This window comes from Xenopus laevis, chromosome 5L, assembly GCF_017654675.1.
Source record: "Xenopus laevis strain J_2021 chromosome 5L, Xenopus_laevis_v10.1, whole genome shotgun sequence".
Taxonomy (NCBI): domain Eukaryota; kingdom Metazoa; phylum Chordata; class Amphibia; order Anura; family Pipidae; genus Xenopus; species Xenopus laevis.
The window spans coordinates 123,216,838-123,238,716 of NC_054379.1; the positions used below are offsets into that span (position 1 = coordinate 123,216,838).

The window sequence follows — 21,879 nt, forward strand, 5'->3', positions numbered from 1 at the left end:
AGCTTGATAGTAGTAGTAGTAGCAGCAGCAGCAATCTCTTAAAGCAAATCCGTATTTTAACTAACCCACACATTTATATATACTTCAAATTTGGAATAAATCATCCCAGGACCAGCACTTCCCTTTGTGAAATCATCAACTTTTATTTAGGGATGTACCGAATCCACTATTTTGGATTTGGCCAAACCCCCGAATCCTTTGTGAAAGATTCGGCCAAATACCGAACGAAATCCTAATTTGCATATGCAAATTAGGGGTGGGAAGGGGACACCATTTTTTACTTCCTTGTTTTGTTACAAAAAGTCACGCGATTTCCCTCCCTGCCACTAATTAGCATAAGCAAATTATGATTCGGTTAGGCCAGGCAAAAGGATTCCGCCGAATCCGAATCCTGCTGAAATTTATCATCAAAGTAAAACTTTACTCCCAAAATGAATATTTAAGTAACGGAGCTTATATCATATTAAGTGGTAAATTAGTCTTACCAAAGTGGAATATATATTTAAGTAAATATTATCCCTTTACATCTCTTACCTTAAACCACCATTTTGTGATGGTCTGCATGCTGCCTCAGAGATCACCTTACCAGAAATACTGCAGCTCTAACTGTAACAGGAAGAAGTTTGGGAAGCAAATGAAAGAACTCTGTCTGTTAATTGGCTCATGTGACCTAACAAGTATGGTTTATTGGTATGTTAGTGTGCGCAGTGAATCGTACGATCCCAGGGGTGGCCCTTATTTTTTAAAATGCCAATTTTCTATTTAGGTTTACCCAATGGCACATACTACTAAAAAATTATATTATTATGAGAATGGTTTGTTTACATGAAGCAGGGTTTTACATATGAGCTGTTTTATGTAATATCTTTTTATAGAAACCTGCACTGATCGGGGTGTATCGTTTTCCTTTAATGGGGCCATTTTGGTTGTCAGGTAACCAAGTTTGCATCCAATAATGGACAACATCAACATACGTGCCAGAAAAAAGCTTGTGAGCAAGTATCCATACCCAAAGCCTGTGATGTCTACATTTGAGAGAGCAAGGAATGTACAGTTAGGCCCATAAATCTTTGCACAGAGACAACTTTTTTTCTAATTGTGGTTCTGTACATTATCACAATGAATTTTAAATAAAACAAATAAGATGCAGTTGAACTGCAGACTTTCAGCTTTAATTCAGTGGGTTGAACAAATAGCTTGCATAAAAATGTGAGGAACTAAAAACTTTTTTTTTTGTTTTTTGGACTATTAATTGTATACACTGTACAAAGGTGCAAGTAACAAAACCCGCAATCTTTCTTCCACTAGAGACTGGGTCACTCTGTGCTTGCAAAACATAGATTAGGAAACATTAATTGCAAGGCATTGTGACAAACATGGAACAACTCGGTGGAGCGATTTCTTTATCATCTGAGTTGTCTATTTATACACTAAACAAAAGTATTGCAATAACAAACATTTTTATTTACACATTCAAACATTGTGTGCTGTTAAGAAATCATAACCATTAGCCATAGTCCATGGATTCAGAAATCTGCATCGGTCTAAACCAATCTATACCCTAGATTTTACATTAAAATCAGTTGTAAAAATTAAAAAAAAAAAAGTTTTGTTCTTGTACTTCACAGCCTGCATTTTTCACTCTTTTCACCTTGGCAAGGCTTGGTATTGCAGACAGGAGGCATTGCTAAAAAATAAATTCTGTCAGAACAAGACTTGAGGACCTTGTTGCTTTGTCTGCAATGATAATGGTTTATGTTTTTGAGTTTGTAGTAGCCCTAAAAATGTTTGTATATAGAACAAAGCACAACCAATAGGCCAAATAAAATAAAAGTAAACCGTGCAAAGAAAATGTATAAATTTCAAATGAAATTACTGCATGCCATAATGCAATGACATTTATAAATATATAATGTTTAAAAAAAATTATATAAGAAAAGTGTATATTGATGCTTGGACTTATGCTATCAGTGGTCATATTTTACAACCTCCAAGCCTTATACCCCGTTGCGTAGTTCCATCCAGAATTTGTGTAAATCTTTTATAATGTTTACTTACACCACCAAAAATGTGGAGCCTGGCAGTGCAGGTATAAACTGAAAAACTACAAGTTTCACAGTACTTATTTACTAGTGATTTTCTGAATGCTCTGGCCAGACATTTATTATGTTTACTTTTTCCTACCGACATTTCTATTCAGCCCCTTTCCTATTCATACATAGGTCTCTCAACCAAACCATTGCTTAGTTGCTATGGTAGATTACACTAGATAGGTACTGAAATGCATAACTGCTAGATAAATACCTAAACATAAACAATTACCATTTGCAAATTTTCTCAGACCATCACAGTCATGCCACCTTTTCTAGTTGCATAAAGGAATAGATTTAATTTCGCTTTATTCCAGGCATAGCATTCTAGCGGTCTGTGTAGTAGAAATCTAGGCATGATTAGCAATCCTTAATCCTTAAAGGGGTAGTTCACCTTTAAATTAACTAAGCATATCTAAGTACAGGCATTGGACCTGTTATGCAGAATGCTTGGGACCTGGGTTTTTCTGGATAATCTGGATCTTTCCATAATTTGAATCTTCATACCTTGAACAAGTGCACTAAAAAAATCATGTAAACATCCAATAAGCCGATTTGGCTTCCAATAAGGATTACTTATATCTTAGCTTGGATCAAGTACAAGGCACTGTTTTATTATTACAGAGAAAAAAATAATACGTTTATAAAAATTTGGATTATTTGGATAAAATGGGAGATGGCCATTGCGTAATTTGATACCTTCTGGGCAACGGTTTCTGGATAATGGATCCCATACCTGTATATCTAATGGATTTACCCCATAATGAACAAACAGAGTAGCTTCCAATTTCCACCAAATATTTTTTGTGATTAAAACAATAGGCAAAAAATATTCTGCTTAAAGGGCATCAATCATAATTAAAATTATTTACTAAGTGAAGACAGTATGTGAAAGTTCAAAGAAATCTGATTTTTAAAAGATGGTAGTAAGACAAAACAGAGGCGCCAAAAGGATAAAAATAGCTAAAAGCACTTAAAAACCCAATGGGTAATTCAGAGGAGGTAGTAATGAACTTACCTCCTCCAAGCAGACACCAACGAAAGTGGTAATTTTCAATAATAGTTTATTCACAAAACAGTATTGCAACGCGTTTCGCAGGCATTTCCTGCTTCATCAGGCAATATGGAACGGGAGCAAAAACAACAGTGTCTTTGTATAAACACGCCAGGCGCCTTTGTCTTGATTTTTAAAAGAGTTTGAATTGTTTGTATAATGTAAATCATCAGCTCACTATACCTTCTACTAAATCTCCCCTATCTCCACTGCAGTTCTAGCTGAGGCAGGCATCTTGGATTTTATTGGCTCCTCCTACCTATATCTTCACAGCTAACTGCAGCTCTGAAATCTCGCACATGCTCAGTTGAAATTCTGGTTGCTTAGCAACCCGTTCTTAGCTATTTTTAAATCAGCCAAACTTCTGTGTTAGCTGCTGTTCAGTAGTGCTGCCACCTGCTGGAAGTTAGTGTGTGCCCTTCATTTGCATAATAACATCACCAGCAGGGGACAAGATAGTGAAATCTTGTGATACTTCTAGTGGAGGAGTTTACTAAAACTAGGCATTGTGGGAAGAATACTCAAGGCACTGCTACAATCTAAGCATGCTCCTGAAATTTGCATGTTATAGTCTCTGATATAGTCTCAGTATGGCCTACCTCAGTGAAAGAACCCATTTGACAAAGTAAGTAATTTTTTAAACTGCAGTTTTTTTCAAAAAACTATATATGTAGTTTGATTAAACGTGTTTAGTTTGTACTGGTCAGATTGTTAATATGTGTTTGATTTTGGCTGTGAGAGGTGCCCCATTAAGTCCTATTTATTGAACTCATGTTGAACAAGGGAGGTATACCATCTCTTTAAAAACCAAACGTTAAGTTTTTCCTAATTTCCTTATTATACAGCGAGTCAACTTCATTAGTGCACCAAAAACAACTAACATGTTGTTCTAACTAGTCTCCTGGGCACCTCTTCTCTTTGGTTCAATTGGTTGAGACAAAAAGTCATTCTGGTGCCCTCTTTTCTTGAAATTGCCTTGATTTTCATTTAGAGTAAGCAGAAACCACTAAATACCCTTTGAGGAGACAATTTAGATATCTCGGAGTTATCAGATCACCAGCCATAATAAGGTTCTTGTATTTTCACCTTACATGGCTGTATTTCACCAGTTGTTTTTAACCAAATAATAAACCCACAATAATGTTCTTGTATTTTTAAATTGTGTTTCTTTTGTCTCCAAAGAAGTGCATTATGGATCCGGACACTTAGCGAAATTCACACACATTCAGCTTTAACACCCTCTCACAGCATTCACAGGTACTTTTTATACAGTTTAATAACAGCATTTCCTTCTATAACTTATTTGTGCTTCTTTGGGGATTTAAAGGGTCCAACCAAATCTATGTGGAGATATTATGATTGTTAAAAAAAACCGTCACGCTGTTTAAGGTTAAAGATGTTTTAAGTTAAAGAAAATTGGTTTCCTATTGCATATTGTTCCAGAAACTTAGAAAGCATCCCTAGAGCTTCAGAGATAAGCACATTTCTTAGATTGGCCTTTCCTCAAGAAAATTGATTTTTCTTTTTTTAACTCCAAAACTTGTTAGAATAATTAAAATCCAAAAAGATCTTCAGTATAAATGTATATTTTGAGTTTTACTAAACTTTAATAAACCCAAGAAACTTAAAATTGAGCAGGACCCTATGTATGCAGCTTGGTATCACACTGCATTGTAATATCTATTTTCAAGAAACCCTTCAGAACTATTTACTTTCTGAAATTGTATTTAGACCAGCATATGTAAATATATACCTTGGCTCTCAAAGATTCTTACTATGGCCCAGAGTCAACAGTTGTCCTATAGAATGCTTAGTCAATCATGATTTTTTTTATAGGCCTGCTGTATAATAGGCCTTCGATGTTCACTCTTAAAGTGGCAGTATACACCCTTTCAGCATATCGGGCTTCTGCTAAAATTACTTTTTGCTATTTGTTTTACTAAGAAAAGTCTTATTTCTTGAGGCAAACAAAGAAACTGAAACTGCCCCGCTCCTTTCGTGACATCGCTGTGGGGGAGGGCACGGGTCTTTAAATGGAGGATATAAAAGAAGAATATATATCTCAGTTTGGATCAAGTACAAGGTACTGTTATGTTAATCAGGAGAAAAAGGACATTATTAAGAAAAATTGGATTATTTATGTAAAATAGAGTCTATGGGAAAAGGCCTTGCCATAATTCAGAGCTATCAGGATAACAGGTTTCCGGATAACGGATCCCATACCTGTATGTGTTCTATTTATTTATCTTACATTACTACATTGGATTAAACAATAACATTATACCTTGTATATTTAAAGAGTATAATAAATACAATATATGAAGTTGCTGACAAAACACTGCTATGTGATAGCTTAACATTCTCACAACCGCATGTAATGGCAGATTTTTCAAAGTGCAGCTCACATTTGAGAAATATCTGGTTCCATCACTTTTTAAATTACTTTTTAAAGTATTTATTATTTGTCACTTGAATTTTCCTGCTCTGTTTCCCCACAGACTTTAATGCTAAAGCATCTAGAAAATTTTCAACAACTCTATAGAACTATGGGATCCGTTATTCAGAAACCTGTTATCCAGAAAGCTCCGAATTACAGAATGCCCTTCTCCCATAGACTCCATTTTATACAAATAATCCAACTTTCTAAAAATGATTTTCCTTTTTCTCTGTAATAATAAAACAGTACCTTGTACTTGATCCAAATTAAGATATAATTAATCCTTATTGGAAGCAAAACCAGCCTATTGGCTTTATTTAATATTTACATGGTTTTCTAGCAGACTTAAGGTATGAAGAGCCAAATTATGGAAAGATCCATTATCCAGAAACCCCAAGGTCCCGAGCATTCAGGAGGTATGGGACCTGTTATTATTTATATATTTATAAAAATGTTAAAGTCAGTGGGAAACAATTTTATTTAAATTTGGATAAGATTTCTTCTTGACCTTTGATAAACTGGACCCATTGAGGTCACTATTCTCCCATCTAAATTTCCCTGTGGCTTTTAAAGTCAATTAAAAAGTGTCGAAAGCATATCAGGCCCACCTTATCCATAGGTCTGATGCCAGTTTTAATGCCTAAATTTCTGCCACTCTATTGAAAGTCTTTTCTTCTCAAAGACATCTTGCATAAGGCATTTCATTAGGGGCAGCATAATGGCTCAGTGGGTAGCACTGCTGCCTTGCAGCACTGAGGTGGTAAGTGCAATTGCAAATTGGACACCATTCCCAAGGATGCAAACCTGCGGGAGTTTCCGCCGACAGAATATACAAATTATGTACATACAGGCTGCTTAATTAGCTCCTGATGAAAACTGACCCTAATGTGTGTGAATATGATATGGTCATTAGAGTGTAAGTTCAACTGGGACAGAGATGTGAAAGAAGCCTAATCTCTGTAAAGTGTTGCAGAAAAGTGTTGGCCCTATATAAATATCACAGACTATTTAGAAAATAAATAGTGTTGATGGTGATAGAAAACAATAGTTCTGATGTCGTTCTAGTGATTAATTTGGCAAATTCTGGGGGCTAAGATCCAGGACCTGCTTTTAGCATAATTTCCATGGTAATTATATAGAATTTCCACAGGCACAGGTGCTGTCACCAGGTGCTGTAGTACTGAGAGAGAATGGCAGCCTTCTTAATATCACCAGGACCAGCACACAGAAGCAGTTGCTTGGGGGCATATCCCTTCGCCAGGTGTCACCTGAGGGTGACCTAATTAACACTAGGAATGCACCGAATCCACTATTTTGGATTCGGCTGAACCCCCGAATCCTTCTCGAAAGATTCGGCCGAATCCGAATCCTAATTTGCATATGTAAATTAGGGGTGGGAAAGGGAAAACTATTTTTACTTCCTTGTTTTGGGACAAAAAGTCACGCGATTTCCCTCCCGCCCCTAATTTGCATACGCAAAATAGGATTTGGATTCGATTCGGCCGGGCAGAAGGATTCGGCTGAATCCGAATCCTGCTGAAAAAGGCCGAATCCTGGCCGAATCCTGAACCGAATCCTGGATTCGGTGCATCCCTAGTTAACACATCTTCAGTATCTGGATCACAGACTAAGGACCACAGCTACTAGACACTACAGAGCTAGAGAGAGAGAGATTAAGACGTTTCAGCAGAAAATCACTGCTTTAGCATATTTTAAAACAGGGACAGTGTCCCACAGATAACCATTTAATAAAATTGGAAACAGGAAAAAATTAGCCTCATTAAAGGGACATTTTACCAACCAAGTATATATTTAGAAACAATACATGGTTGGACTTTAAAATCATGGCACATGCATGTATGGAAAAAGAAGTATTACATTAAAACATAGGTAACATTTTACTTTGAGTCATAAATAAAATTATCAACAGAAGTTATTTCATTAAAGAGTTTGAAATGTGAAAAATCACAGTGCCTTCAACAACATTAAAGGCAATAAATAAAGTGTAAAATATTATATGACATCACCTGACAAGTGTTTTTAGGCAATTTTGGGCACTTTAGCACCAAATTTTAAAATTTACTTAACAATGCATTGTCCAAACCCAAGTTCTGTGCCATTACCCTAAAGCTGGCCAAGCCTGTTCGGATTTTAGGCTCATATGCAACAAATGATTGTATATTGAATTGTTCCGACCTGCGACTAACCATTCAGATTAAATAAAGTAGTAAAAGAACAAATCAGACGATGTTCTGGACAAGACAGCCATGTAAGAAATGTATGTCCGACAAATACTAGTGAGTCACCCATGGATATTGTCACATAGGCAAAGATGCAGAGATAATATTATTAGCAGTTAGACATCTTCTGATCTGTCTGATTGATAAAACGACTGATCGCTATGGCATGAAAACTGTTGAGACACTCCACACACGGTCCCAAATTCTTTCCATCTATGGCCAGCTTTAAAGGGGTGGTTCACCTTTAAGTTAACTTTTAGTATGTTATAGAATGGCAACATTTCAATTAGTCTTCATTATTTAGTTTTTTAATATTTAGCTTTTTTCTTCTGACTCTTCCCAGCTTTCAAATCAGAGTCACTGACCCCATTTGAAAAAACAAATGCTCTGTAAGGCTACACATTTATTGTTATCGCTACTTTTTATTACTCATCTTTCTATTCAGGCCCTCTCCTATTCATATTCTAGTTTGTCTCATTCAAATGAATGCATAATTTGGACCCTAGCAACCAGACAGCTTAAATTGCAAACTGAAGAGATGCTGAATAAAAAGCTAAATAACTCAAAAACCACAAATAAAAAATTAAAACAAAACTGCAAATTGTCTCAGATTATCTCTCTCTACATCATACTAAAAGTTTACTCAAAAGTGAACAACCCCTTTAAAAAAAGGACTGTCATGTGAGCAACGCTACTAGCTAGGGACTTAAGAAATACATAGGAAGTCCCTAAATAAAGCACATTTTCATACACTCAGTTAACGGAGATGGATTTTGAAGGAAGTCAAACATGAATACAGAGCTTGTGAACCATTCTCCTGATTAGCAAGATACAAATAAGGCTTCTTTAAACATGAGCAAAAGTTGAAAGATTTATTCTATGCACAGGGTTGTAAGCTGGATCAGCCTTTTAATGTCCCATTTACATATTTTGTATAGTAATCTGGGTATTATTATAATTTATTGTGGCCTGAAAGGATTTGAAATGGTTTTAAAATGGAGATACACACAGCCAATAGCCCATGGGAAACAGTCAGAATTACGAATGTTACCTACTAATTCTATAACTTGGGAATTAGTTTTGAAAAGCAGACACAGTACAGCCAAATTAGAATTTGGGTTAAATAAGCCAGCCTAGCCTAGGTAAAACCACAAAGCAAACAAAACCTGAATGGTTACCACCCTGAAGTAAAGCAGAGGATAAATCTACCAAGTTCCTTGAGTCAGAATTAAGTACTTCAGCATTAAAATGGTATATTTAATTAGTTTGACTGCATAACCTAGAGCAAGTTAGGTCACGTTATCAGCAGCTTGTTAAAAAGAATACTTGTGCCCACTACCACCAAAGATTAAAACCATTAAAATTAAATCTTAAAATATAAAGGCTTGGTGTACCTTTATTATTACAAATTTGTGCGGTTCAACAATTTTTTAGCTTCATATTTAGACATAAAAGGAATGATTAGAACCACATTTTTCATAATAAAAAGGTAAAGCTGACCTTTGTTTTATTAGAATACAATTTGCTTCACCGCTGTTTTCTTAAGCTACATGAATGGCTTATATACCTTAACAACACACCACAGATGGCTTTGATTACATTTAACAGGACAAGGTACCCATTGAATAACTTTCACAGACTCTTTCCTAATGGGATATCATAATAAATCCGATATGGGGAGATAAAAATAACTATAGACCAATCATAATGTTTTGCTGATAAATTACTTGAAGTTGACATTCCAGTCATGCAAACAAATCCTGAATGGGATTTAATGCAGTAGGCGTCTATAGAAAGAATAAGTTAAGAGTCAAAATATATAGCTTTTTTTTGGCTATGATGTATCCGTTTATTCTAACGGCTGTCAACATTCTACACACAGATGCCGCGAACTTGTAAACTCTGGTTAATGTCTGAAATTCATTTTGCTTCATCTCTTAATGCTCAATGACCAATTCCTCGGAGATGCCCTTAAAAGCCCTAAATGTTGTCCTTGGGAAGAAACATTCACTCACCAATCAATCAGAAGCAAATGATATGATTGTGTTGAAATATACAGCACTATTTAAGTTGGCGCATGAATGAAGTAAAGTAGTGCATGTGTCAAAGTATTTCTACAACTGCATTGGCTAAATGGTTTTACTGTATAAATACCCCCGAATACTGTGACACGGATACTCTATCAGCGGTGAAAGAAGACCAAGTCACACAGAAACCCAAACATACTGACAGACATAATTATGTTACTAATTCCTAATGAATACAGTCAAGATTCATCAAAAAGAGAAACTCTGCTCAGACTACTTGGTTTTGACCTCTGCGTGAGTAAATCCATTACCGACCCAGGCCCACTACAATTGATTAAATGTGCCAGCCAAGGCATGGGTATAGAGGAAGCTGTTTTCCCATCCATCATATGGCCCAAAGGATAGTTAAATGAACCTTAAAATGGCTACAAACAGCTCAATGACTACACAGAGTCCTTCCAATTAGAAATAATTAGGAATTCATTTTGGTGGTAAGTCTTTTTAAGTGCATACATAATGATGCAATGATGCTTATTAGCCATCTTATACGAGCTATGCTCAAACAGCCTGAAATAATTATGCAACTATCACAAAGCCTCTGCGCATCTCTGTACTTCACCTCAATGTATTTAAAAATCCACTTCATTACCTCCAGTAATTAATCCTCCATTAATTGCAGGAAAAGCCCAGTTTACCATGCTTCGTCTCTAATTATCATCTTATAAATAGTTATAGTTCTAATTAATGTGTTCATTAAGCAGGATATCTTTCTCAAAGCCATGCTAAGAGCAAAGGTTCCTCTTGTTCTCTCAAAAGCCTAACTAGCCATAAGGTGAGGCCATTTTGGATGTATTTGCTTTTATTTTATTATATTCAACCTCCTAATTGGCATTTAAAATCTAATTTGGAGGAACTTCAAGAAGAGTATATAAGGAAAATAGAAAACCTTTTTTCTCCTCGTATCACAAAGCAAATACATTTAGAAGAAAACTTTTACTGATGAATACATTTCCCTGCACTTCTTGTACAAATTAGCTGAACTGTTAGAGCAGAGGGAATGCGTAGTTTGTAAATAATTGGAAAGTCAAACATTGGTTAAAATAATCAGCACTGAAGATGACTATAGGGACAGCTCAAGTGATTTTTTTTTTTAATTTTCTAAGAAAAAGTAATATTGTATAAAATGTTTGTTTTCTATTAATCTGAGAAATCTGGATTCTTATTGTATTCAGCAGAAGCCTAAATCAAAATTGGTTAAAAGGAAAGAAAATGGGTTTGGGATTCTGTAACCTCACAGAGCTGTGGACCCAATATACCAAAGGTTTTCCAACTTTTCAGCCAATTCATGCTCTTTAATGGATAAAATATGCTCAGGAGCTCATGGGTACTGGATCCGTTATCCGGAAACCCGATATCCAGAAAGCTCCGAATTACGAAATGGCCGTCTCCCATAGATTCCATTATAATGAAATAGTCCACACTTTTAAAAATGATTTCCTTTTTCTCTGTAATAATAAAACAGTATCTTGTAATTGATCGAAACTAAGATATAATTAATTCTTATTGGAAGCAAAACCAGCCTATTAGGATTATTTAATGTTTACATGATTTTGTTACAAAAAGACTTACAAAAAGGGTCCTGAGCATTCTGGATAATAGGTCTCATGCCTGTATATACGTGACTGTAACAGTAGCGCTAAAATAGTACCACAAATGACCAGACTTGGTCACTCACCCATTACCATGGGTGGTTCTGCATTAAAAAAAAACAAAAACACACATTTCCAATATAATGCACCAATTTAGAGAGAACTATTTATCGGTTTCTTTGCTTTTTATTTCTTGCTGTGACACAGATACATGACAATGAACCATATCATGCAACACAAAGTATGTTTAAAGTAACAGTAACTTGAAAAAATTAAATTGTAATAAAAATTGAATGCAGTGTTGCCCTGCACTGGTAAAACTGGTATGTTTGCTTCAGAAATACTACTATAGTTTATATAAATAAGCTGCTGTGTAACAATGGGGACAGCCATTCAAACGAGAAAAGGCTCAGGTTACACAGCAGATAACAGATAAGATCTGTAGAATATAATAGTGTTATCTGTAATCCACTATTTAACCTGTGCCATATAGCTTTTTTTCCATTTCCAAACAGCAACTTGTTTATATGAACTGTATGAGTATTTATGAAGCAAACATACCAGTTTTTACCAGTGAAGGGTACATGATATTTTCATTACTTTAAAACAATTAATTTTTTTGGTATTACTGTTCCTTTAAGAACTTTCTCATTGGTGGCAAATACATGCTGCGTACGATTGATCTTCAAATCTCAACCTATACACTATAAAACAAAATGCAACCTGGGATCCTTGCCACATAGGTATTACTTCCATGAAGGCTCACCCACCTTAAACACTGATGTTACAAATTGTAACAACTTCTCCACAACTTACAGACAGCATGCAGGAACTACATAACCCACAATGCATTGCACTGTGATGTTACTTTCCTTATTGAAATTACGTGTGTAGGGAATTCTGTGGTTTGCAGGATGAAGGCTAAGGACAGCTGGCTGTTGATACAAAGTAGGGGGCTAGGCTTAGGTAACTGTTCCAAACCATTACAGATCATGAAAAGTCTGCAATATACTGTACATCAATTAAAATATATGCAAAGTTGCTTGAAATTATGTTTACTTTTCAAAAAGCCTAAGTTATGTTTGTGTGGAGTTCCCCTTTAACTTAAGAAGTAGCTAGAAATGTTGTACATTATATTTTGGGCTTCTGTACCAGCCCAAGGCAACCACAGCCCTTTAGCAGTAAAGATCTGTGTCTCCAAAGATGTCCCAATAGTTCCCCATCTTCTTTTCTGCTGATTCACTGCACATGCTCTGTGCTACTGTCACTTACTGAGCTTAGGGACTGACTCACAATACACAGTACACATAGAATAGAAATGTCACAATATGAGGCTGATTAGTAATTAACACATAATTACTACATCGCAACACAGAAACCAGTGCAACTAGCATAAGAATTTAATAATATGTCTTGTAGCATCATCTTATATTACAGGCCAACCACATTTTCTGCTTGATGATTTGCGACAACCCCTCTAAGCTTAGCTTCTCAACAGCTGCTCAGAGCCCACTGAGCATGTGAGTGTCACAGACACTTTCTAAGATGGTGACCCCCTGTGACAGGTTTGAAGTCCTGGATCATTGCTGCTATTTAGAAGCAATCATTTCAGTATATAAAATATGGAATTTTTAGCCATATTCAATTTTAGGCTTTAGTTCTCCTTTAACCATTACAAATGATGTGGCTTGGGTGGGGAAGATATGCCCAACTTATATACATGGTAGGAAAATGTAGGCTTTACATGTCCTTTAAAGACACATTTAATGACAATTTTATGTTAAAGTTTTTAAATTCAGTTATATAATTTAAAAATACAAGTGCCTATGTTCTGTAATTTCAATAAGGAAAGTAACATCACAGTGCAATGCATTGTGGGTTATGTAGTTCCTGCATGCTGTCTGTAAGTTGTGAAGAAGTTGTTACAATTTGTAACATCAGTGTTTAGTCCCTCCTTTCCTGCCAGGATTTCAAATGATCCAGAAAGAGAAGAACTGTTAACCAGTTGGATTTCAGCATATAAAATTTAATTTTTTCATACTTTTTAAAAAAAAACAAAACAGATAACTGTGATAGGTATATTAGGGGCTTCTGTGTTATGTAGGCCTCTTTTTCAAATTTTGGTTTGGAAGCTGGAGTTCCCCTTTAGTTAAGTTTAACTTCTCCTTTAAGCGTGGATCAGGAGAGGCGGTTAGGAGAAAAAAGTAAGATCAGACAGCTAGAGTTTCTATGGGAACCAGCAATGCTTTCTCTTTATATGCTGTTAGACTGGAGGGTGTGTTTTGTAATCTGAGCTGAGAAGAACTGATCTTGCGCATTAGCCAACAGCCAAAGCAAATTCCTGAGGGAGGGAGGGGGTTAGAGGAGGAGAAGGATTTCCAAGTGATTGAAGCGATACTGACACCAGAAATTAAGCCTTTTTTTACATCTATCATAATATTGTCTTTGCATGCTATCAATAATTTTGCCATAAAAGTATTTACAGATGCTTTTACATTACCCATCTGATCCCCATGTTCCTTTTTGAGGGTGCTGCTATATTTGAGCTTTAGCAGTCTGTTAGCATTAGAAATTCTGACATGTTAAGAAGGGACAGTCAGGTTGGACATTAATATTTTGAATAATCATTTTTTAGTTGCAGTATCACTTTAAGAGGATGCTGCAGCGTTATTGTTAACTTTTTTACAACCAGAGTGGCAGTTAGCTAAAGATTTCAAAGAGGCTGATTAAATTTTTGTGGAGGGGGTTTACATGTCCTTTAACATATGACATACAGTAGGACCCAAAACTAGACCGACATGCTGTTTAGGGTAGGTCACTATCGCCTCTTTAAAAACACGGAAACTTGAGCTTTTTCAAGCATGAAAAAATAGAAAAAAAGTCTTTATTTCTGGTAAACTAAGTTTAAAGTACAAGTAAAGTCCAAACATAATACCATGTCCAAGGAAGGGCATAATACCTCAATCCTCTCTCATAGTGAGTATTTGCAACTATTGTATCAATTATATCAGCTGTTTTTAATGAAACTCAGGGATTCTGCTCAGCAGGGACATAGATAAGAATTGTATCAACTAAATGTATAAACAGTTTAGAGGGTTGGCATAGTTTTATCAACTGGTTTTTCAACCTAAATTGTGTTTTCATATTCATTTTAGCGATTCTAGTGTACATAGGCATTTCTCATTATGACAAGATTTCATAAAAATTGTACTAAGCAGGTGCACGTAAATTACATTTTGAAAAAAATAATACAGCATTACACCATCAGAGATTGTTGCTGCATTTCTCATTTCTCAAGGAAGATTAAATCAGCTGGGGATCATTCATTAACATTGGCTTCCCAAATGGCTCTGCAGCCTGATCAAAGTCTTCTGAAACTGTTTTCCAAAGGGCCCTTCCAATAACCTATGACCAAGTTACATGGCAATATCATGTGAACTACTAGACCACACTGTAGATGTTAACTTTATGCATACCTGTCATTTAGGGGGAGGTACAAAATGTTATTTTATTTCAGATTTTGCTGTGTGGTTTGTCAGGTGCATTTTCTTGAAATATTTCCTGGTAAGTAAATGAGAAAAATGTGTGTTCACTATATGTAATTAAAACCTTAAAGGGGCAATAAACCTAAATACACCTTTTTGTAACATATACAAAATAAACAGTACTTCTTCTGAAATGTCTTGTTTTAAAACTTATTAGTTTCTGCTCCCTCCAAATCCCATTAATTGAACCTATGTTGGCCATGGGGAATCAAACAATGGGACTGCAAAGCAAAAGACTATTCAAAAAAAAAAAAGCTGTGTGATTTACATATTAAACACCAACTGCTATGAAGATCATCAAAAAGTAATGCTCAATTGTTTGCCCTCACCCTATGAAGATCCATCACAGCCATACCAAACTGCACTTATGAGATAATTATTTGATAATATGATTATATCTAAGAACTGGATAATGATGGTCAACCAAAAAAACAAGAAGAATGAATAAACACCAGCAAAGTTTGCAATAAACCTGTAACCCATATCAACAAAGCTAATGTTTGCTTTCATTCATATTAACTGAACTAGACCAGCAAACGCTACCCTCTGGTTTCCAACAAGGCTAGGGCAATTTTGCAAACTTGCTTGCACATTACTCAAAATATATTCAGTACCGCACACTATTCTTTTTATAAGGTATGAAAAAAAATAAGTACATTTACACTTTTGTAGGTAAAAAACCAAAAAACACATTTCTACTTTATCTCTTCTCAGTATGCATATCAAATAAAAAGCATTCACAATCACCACCCTGCAATATTTTAAAGCCGATATTATTATTCTCATTTCTGTGAATAATATTCATACTCTGAGGCCATTTTCTTTCTTATATTCAATATCATACATGCTTGTGTCTAGATTCCTTTCTTCATATCCTGTCACGGTATCAATCACTGCCTCCTGTCCACTCAATCCACTTTTGATTTATCAGCCGGCGTCTTTTCTGGACTCCATAACTAAACCCAAACCATTTTAACGAGACAGTGACAAATAGCACCCAGTATCACATCAACCTGTTCCACTTAGTAAACTAAGACGCAGAATCGGTGACATCTCCACATAAAGTATTCTATTCCCCAGACTGATGTATATTAATGAGGAGATGTGATTTCAAATGCCTCTTCCACATCACCATATAATATGATCTTATTAGGAAATGGGATGATTTATTAAATTTTGCTGAGCTGAAATACTTCTTTGCATCTTTCCATTTGAGGTTTAGAGAGGGAGCTGTTGCTTTCAATTTCTCGGTAGAGGACGTACCGGAGTTTCTCAAGCAAATTATTGTCTCAAGGAGGCAAAATGTTATTAAGCAAATGCTCAATAAAACAAAACTAAATCTTTTTTTAATCGTAATTTAATGTAAATCACGCTTCCTTTACAGAAATTCAGTTTAAGGTCTTATTAAATCGCATTTGCATTATGCCATCTTGCTGCAGGACACTTCATATTCATAGATCTAGCGGTTAAAGGCATGTTTAACTCCTAAGCAAAATACAAAAGCAAAAATAATTAAAATACAGTGACTGCTAATAGAGTCATACACTAAAAACCACCATATTATAAGAAAATTAACTTAGAAAAAAAATGCAGGAGATCAAAGGGTACTTATATAATGTGTGCAAAACTAGTGTTTTTAACTTTTATAGATATGCAGAACATTTTTTGTTAATTCTAAGATTAAGTTTCACGAAAGTTAGAAAAGACAAGGTTTCTTGCAGTGGAGGAAGTAGGCCCCACAGTCTGCTTCCTCTATAGCTTTAAGAAATGTTCCCCGTCGCTACCCCACTGGTTAATGGTACCAGTTCAATACATAATGTTGATCAAGGAACTGTTCTGGTTGCAGTCTAGGAGTCAAAAGAAATTTTTCACACTTCACTAAAAAACTGGTGGCAGCTCCAGTATTAACTAGATGTACAGGTATTGGATCTGTCCTCGGAAACCCTGATGATAAAACAGTGTACTGGTACTTGACGGTAACTACCGTTTCATCTTTTACTATGCATTTCACTTACGGTACTTACCATTAGGGTAATGACACATTATCTGTCACCCAGTTCTGCCATTTTGTAGCTGTGAAAAAATGCAGGTGAGAAATAGCACAGGGTTGCTAGATCACTTGAAAATTCAGGGACAGGTCTAGAAAAATCAAGCTAGAAGGGCTGTACTGATTACTGTTATTAGATGTACTGACATGCATTAGATGTGTCCTTGAGTTTTCAAGTGAGCTGGTAAACCTAAAACAGCACTGTGTGTCATAGTCCTTACTATCCTAATCAACTACTCTATAAACACATACCCTCTCAGTATGTCTCACTTCCTTTACCTCACAAGCAGTGCCTTCCACCTATTATCTCCTAACAATATTCAATGGTAACTGTGCATCTATTTCTTATAAAATGTTTGTCTGTATATGTATACGGTCATGTATTCTATTTGTGTCACTATTAGGGATGCACCGAATCCAGGATTCGGCCGAATCCTTCTGCCCGGCCGAAGCGAATCCTAGTTTGCATATGCAAATTAGGGGTGGGGAGGGAAATTGCGTGACTTTTCGTCACAAAACGAGGAAGCAAAAATGTTTTCCTCTCCTCACCCGTAATTTGCATATGCAAATTAGGGTTCGGATGCGGTTCGGTATTTGGCCGAATCTTCACAAAGGATTCGGGGGTTCGGCCAAATCCAAAATAGTGGATTCAGTGCATCCCTAATCACTATAATATATAAAATGCTGCAGGAGCCACTGGTGCTATATACATAATAAATAATAATAAACTAGCATAGATCCTTGTTGGTGCCAAAGCAATCCTATTTTCCAATGTCAGTGACCTGTAATTTCAGTCTTATTATTATATAAAATCTTCACTGCCAGCATCATGGCCACAATATTCCTTACCATCTGCCACTTTACTCCTATAGCATTTATACAGCCTTTTTATATTAAGCCAGCAAGTCCTATTGCAGAGGGTGTGGTCTGCCATAACTGGAAACAGGAAAATAATACAAATTATAGAGGAATCTCCCTAAATGTGCCTGCATAAAGAGATAGAAAATAATAAGGCTATATGTAAAATAATAAATCTGTCTGTGAAATGTTATAAGTACACGCTCTGATTAATCCACCACACTCCTACCATTCACCTCAATGCAATGGTGGTGCTGGTCATCCGTCGACCCGGCAAGGCCCCTCATCAACAGCAATCTCAATTAAGGATCCGCACACACGCTATTTATATGCAGTATGTTCAAATTTATTTCAAAAACACCACTATATCAACGTTTCAGGGGAGTTTAAACTCCCTTCATCAGAGGAGGTTATATCCACCCGAAATGTTGATACAGTGGTGTTTTTGAAATAAATGCATATAAATAGCGTGTGTGCGGATCCTTAATTGAGATAAGTGCACGCTCAACATCTAGGTTATCATTTAACAGAACTTTGCTCCCTAAAACTGTAACACTAAGGGTAGGACTACACGGACGATATTGGAGCAATCCAACGCGCTGCGCAAAAATGCAGGTGTCAAATCGGATGCAATGGAAATAAGGTAAGTGGATGCATTGACGGATGGTGTTGCATCGTTGATCCGACGCAACACAACTGTCGTATGCAGACGCTGCATCTATGTCAGTTAGCGGGGCACTGTGACTACCAAATTTGAAAGGGATCGTCAGTGTGTACTGGGTCCAGTGGAATAGACTGGGTGCAAGGGCAGCATTGAGAGCCAGTGGCATTCCCAAGGAGCCCCAGCAGCATTTACTTTCCAGAGGAAATTCTTGATATATTGAAGGTGCAAACCTGAATCGACCAACTAACTGATGATACAACCATACTCACATGCTCTCAGTATATCTGGAACTATACATATTTACTGCTTTTAATTGCAATAATGATAAACCTATATAATGTGTTTAGAATATTGTGGCTGTAAAATGCTAAAATAAAACTGATTGAGGGTGTGTTCAATTTGTTCTGTGGTACAGTCTGGGAGTTGTATCCTCTAACTGACTGAGCTATAACAAAGGGTCCCCCCAAACTTATATTGCTTCCTTGCGTCACCTTGTGCAATTTTTTTCCTTTAGGTAATATTACAGAGAAATACATATTCAAACACACTATGTTCAGTTTTATCAGGAGCTATTTAACCTTTGCGTATGTTGTTAGAGTGTGTCAGAATACTGAAAAGAAAAACAGTGCCCTTAGTGAAATTGAATGTAGTACCCAGTTCTGCAAGGCAACAGTGCTAACGATTGCAGTGCCATGCTACTTTATATTTAATACACGCTTCCCAACATTCCTGGCTAAAAATGTGGTGATTAAGGCTACCTCTCTGACCACCTTGGCCATACCCACTTATGCTTCTGTGGCAATTAAAACCCCACCCACTTTGGGTATAACATATGCAGAGATCCGTGTAGGGTTAGATGTAAGATTTGTTAACGTACCTTTTTTTTCCCTGAACTTTTAAACAGGCATATTTAGTAAGCAATTTTTTAATGGTACCTTGATGTTCTTGATTTATGGTACTTGCGATTCCTTCCTCTGTCCCTAGACCTGCTTCTACTTCGTTTCCTTCTTGAGCTATAAGAGGATTCACTACTTGAGCGGTGCCTGCGCCTGAAAAAACAAAATATATGTTTCAACCATGTCTCCTATTATTTATCTTTCAAAAGAGTTGAATGAGGTCAACTAAAGCACCGCCTGTGTGGTTGTAGCTTAAGAAATGTAGAAGACAATGCAGACAAGAAAAAAACGAGCAAGCACAGCAATGCCCAGCACAAACTATATAGGGTCTTTTATTTCCCCATTTCCACTTATTTGAGCAATAGCCTGGGGCTGCTGCGCAAGGTGATGAACAGAGATTGGTTAAAGGGATACTGTCATGTCATGATTTCAAAATGAATCAGTTAATAGTGCTGCTCCAGCAGAATTCTGCACTGAAATCCATTTCTCAAAAGAGCAAACAGATTTTTTTATATTCAATTTTGAAATCTGACATGGGGCTAGACATATTGTCAATTTCCCAGCTGCTCCAAGTCATGTTTCTTGTGCTCTGATAAACTTCAATCACTCTTTACTTCTGTACTGCAAGTTGGACTGATATCACCCCCTCCCTTTTTCCCCAAGCAGCCAAACAAAAGAACAATGGGAAGGTAACCAGATAACAGCTCCCTAACACAAGATAACAACTGCCTGGTAGATCTAAGAACAACACTCAATAGTAAAAACCCATGTCCCACTGAGACACATTCAGTTACATTGAGAAGGAAAAAGAGCAGCCTGCCAGAAAGCATTTCTCTCCTAAAGTGCAGGCACAAGTCACACACACCAAGGGCAGCTGGGAAACTGGCAAAATGTCTAGCCCCATGTCAGATTTCAAAATTGAATATAAAAAATTCTGTTTGCTCTTTTGAGAAATGGATTTCAGAGCAGAATTCTGCTGGAGTAGCACTTTTAACTGATGAGTTTTGAAAAAAACATGTTTTCCAATGACAGTATTCCTTTAAATATAAAAAATGGAAAACAAATTGTTAGAATTATTACTGTTACTTTTACCCAGTACAGGAAAAATGTTTTCTTTTTAGTATAAGATCAAATTGTTATTGCAGTGATATACTTATTTTTTTTTTTTTATGATGGAGATTTTTTTTAAGCCTAAGGGGGTTATTTATCAAAGGTCGAGTTTGTTAATTTTTTTCTATGTCAAATAAATTCACAACTCGAATGTTTGCTTATTTATGAAAAAACCTGAATGTAAAAAACAGGAATCAATGCAATTGGGGGAAAAACTTGAATACACTAACTGATAGCGTTATCAGCAAAAAAAAAAAAATTGAATACCTCAAATTGATAGAGTTTTCAAGTGCAAACCAACAAAATAACCCTGAAAACCATGAAGGCTAAAAACACTTTCAAATGTACCTCTGCCATTGACTTCCACATGACCTCAACTGGAGTATTTTTGGGTCCAGGCTTTTTGCAGATTCAGGGGATAATAAATCTCGAACAATTTCCGTTTTTACTGAAACTACCCTCAAAAAACTTGGAATTATTCAGGGAAAACACAACTTGAGGTTTAATAAATAACCATCTCAGTGTACATTACATGGAAAGGTATACAGAGGATTTACATTTTCTGCTATTACTATATAAAGTCATGTTTCATATTGCACTGCCTGGAAGTGCCAAGAAAAGTCTTTCAGCAGATCACCACACCGATAAATGTAGAAACTATTTACCCAGTATATGCTAGAACTGTACTAAACATTCCTAAAGATCATTACAAGAATTTATTAAGGTGGCATCTGAAGTTGTGTCTCACCTTTTTTCATAGGAGTGTGAGTATACCTCTCTGGATCGAGACCTTGATTTCTTTCCTGACTTTTTTCGACTGTATGTTCTGCCATCTGATGAACTACTAGAAGATGAGCGTTTGCGGTGTTTCTTTTTTTTACGGGATCGGGTTTCTTCCTCTGAACCTGAAGAGTGGCGCCCCATTCTGCCTCAGCTACAATATAATGAATTTCTAATTTAATGTACATCAAATATCAGGGCAATGTAAAGGCCGTTGTTTTATAATGCATGGGACATCTATATGCTTCAAAGTTGTAAACAAATATGAATGCAAAGTATGTAGCCAGGACATGTTCTTATCCACATGAAAAATAATAAGAGATTCTACACACAATTTTATGAGGTTACATTTGTAACTACCAGCAAGATAACATTACACTAAAGATTAAAAGAAGTACAGGCCCACATAGCATAACACACACCAGCACAAATAAAGGCCTACATTTCCATAGTAAAAAAAGTAATGGTATGCATATACATGT

At 36.1% G+C, this 21,879-nt stretch overlaps 1 protein-coding gene across 1 annotated transcript in view; it reads right to left on the minus strand.

Moving 5' to 3' along the window:
* The window catches only part of rsrc1.L (arginine/serine-rich coiled-coil 1 L homeolog), a gene marked incomplete at its 5' end in the record, with an annotated part of 180,982 nt that extends 159,436 nt beyond the window's left edge, over positions 1–21,546 (minus strand). The window contains 2 exon segments of the mRNA NM_001097052.1: positions 19,547–19,660; positions 21,366–21,546. Of these exon segments, the coding sequence (NP_001090521.1) occupies positions 19,547–19,660; positions 21,366–21,541 (290 nt within the window).
* Positions 21,547–21,879: the final 333 nt, after the last annotated feature.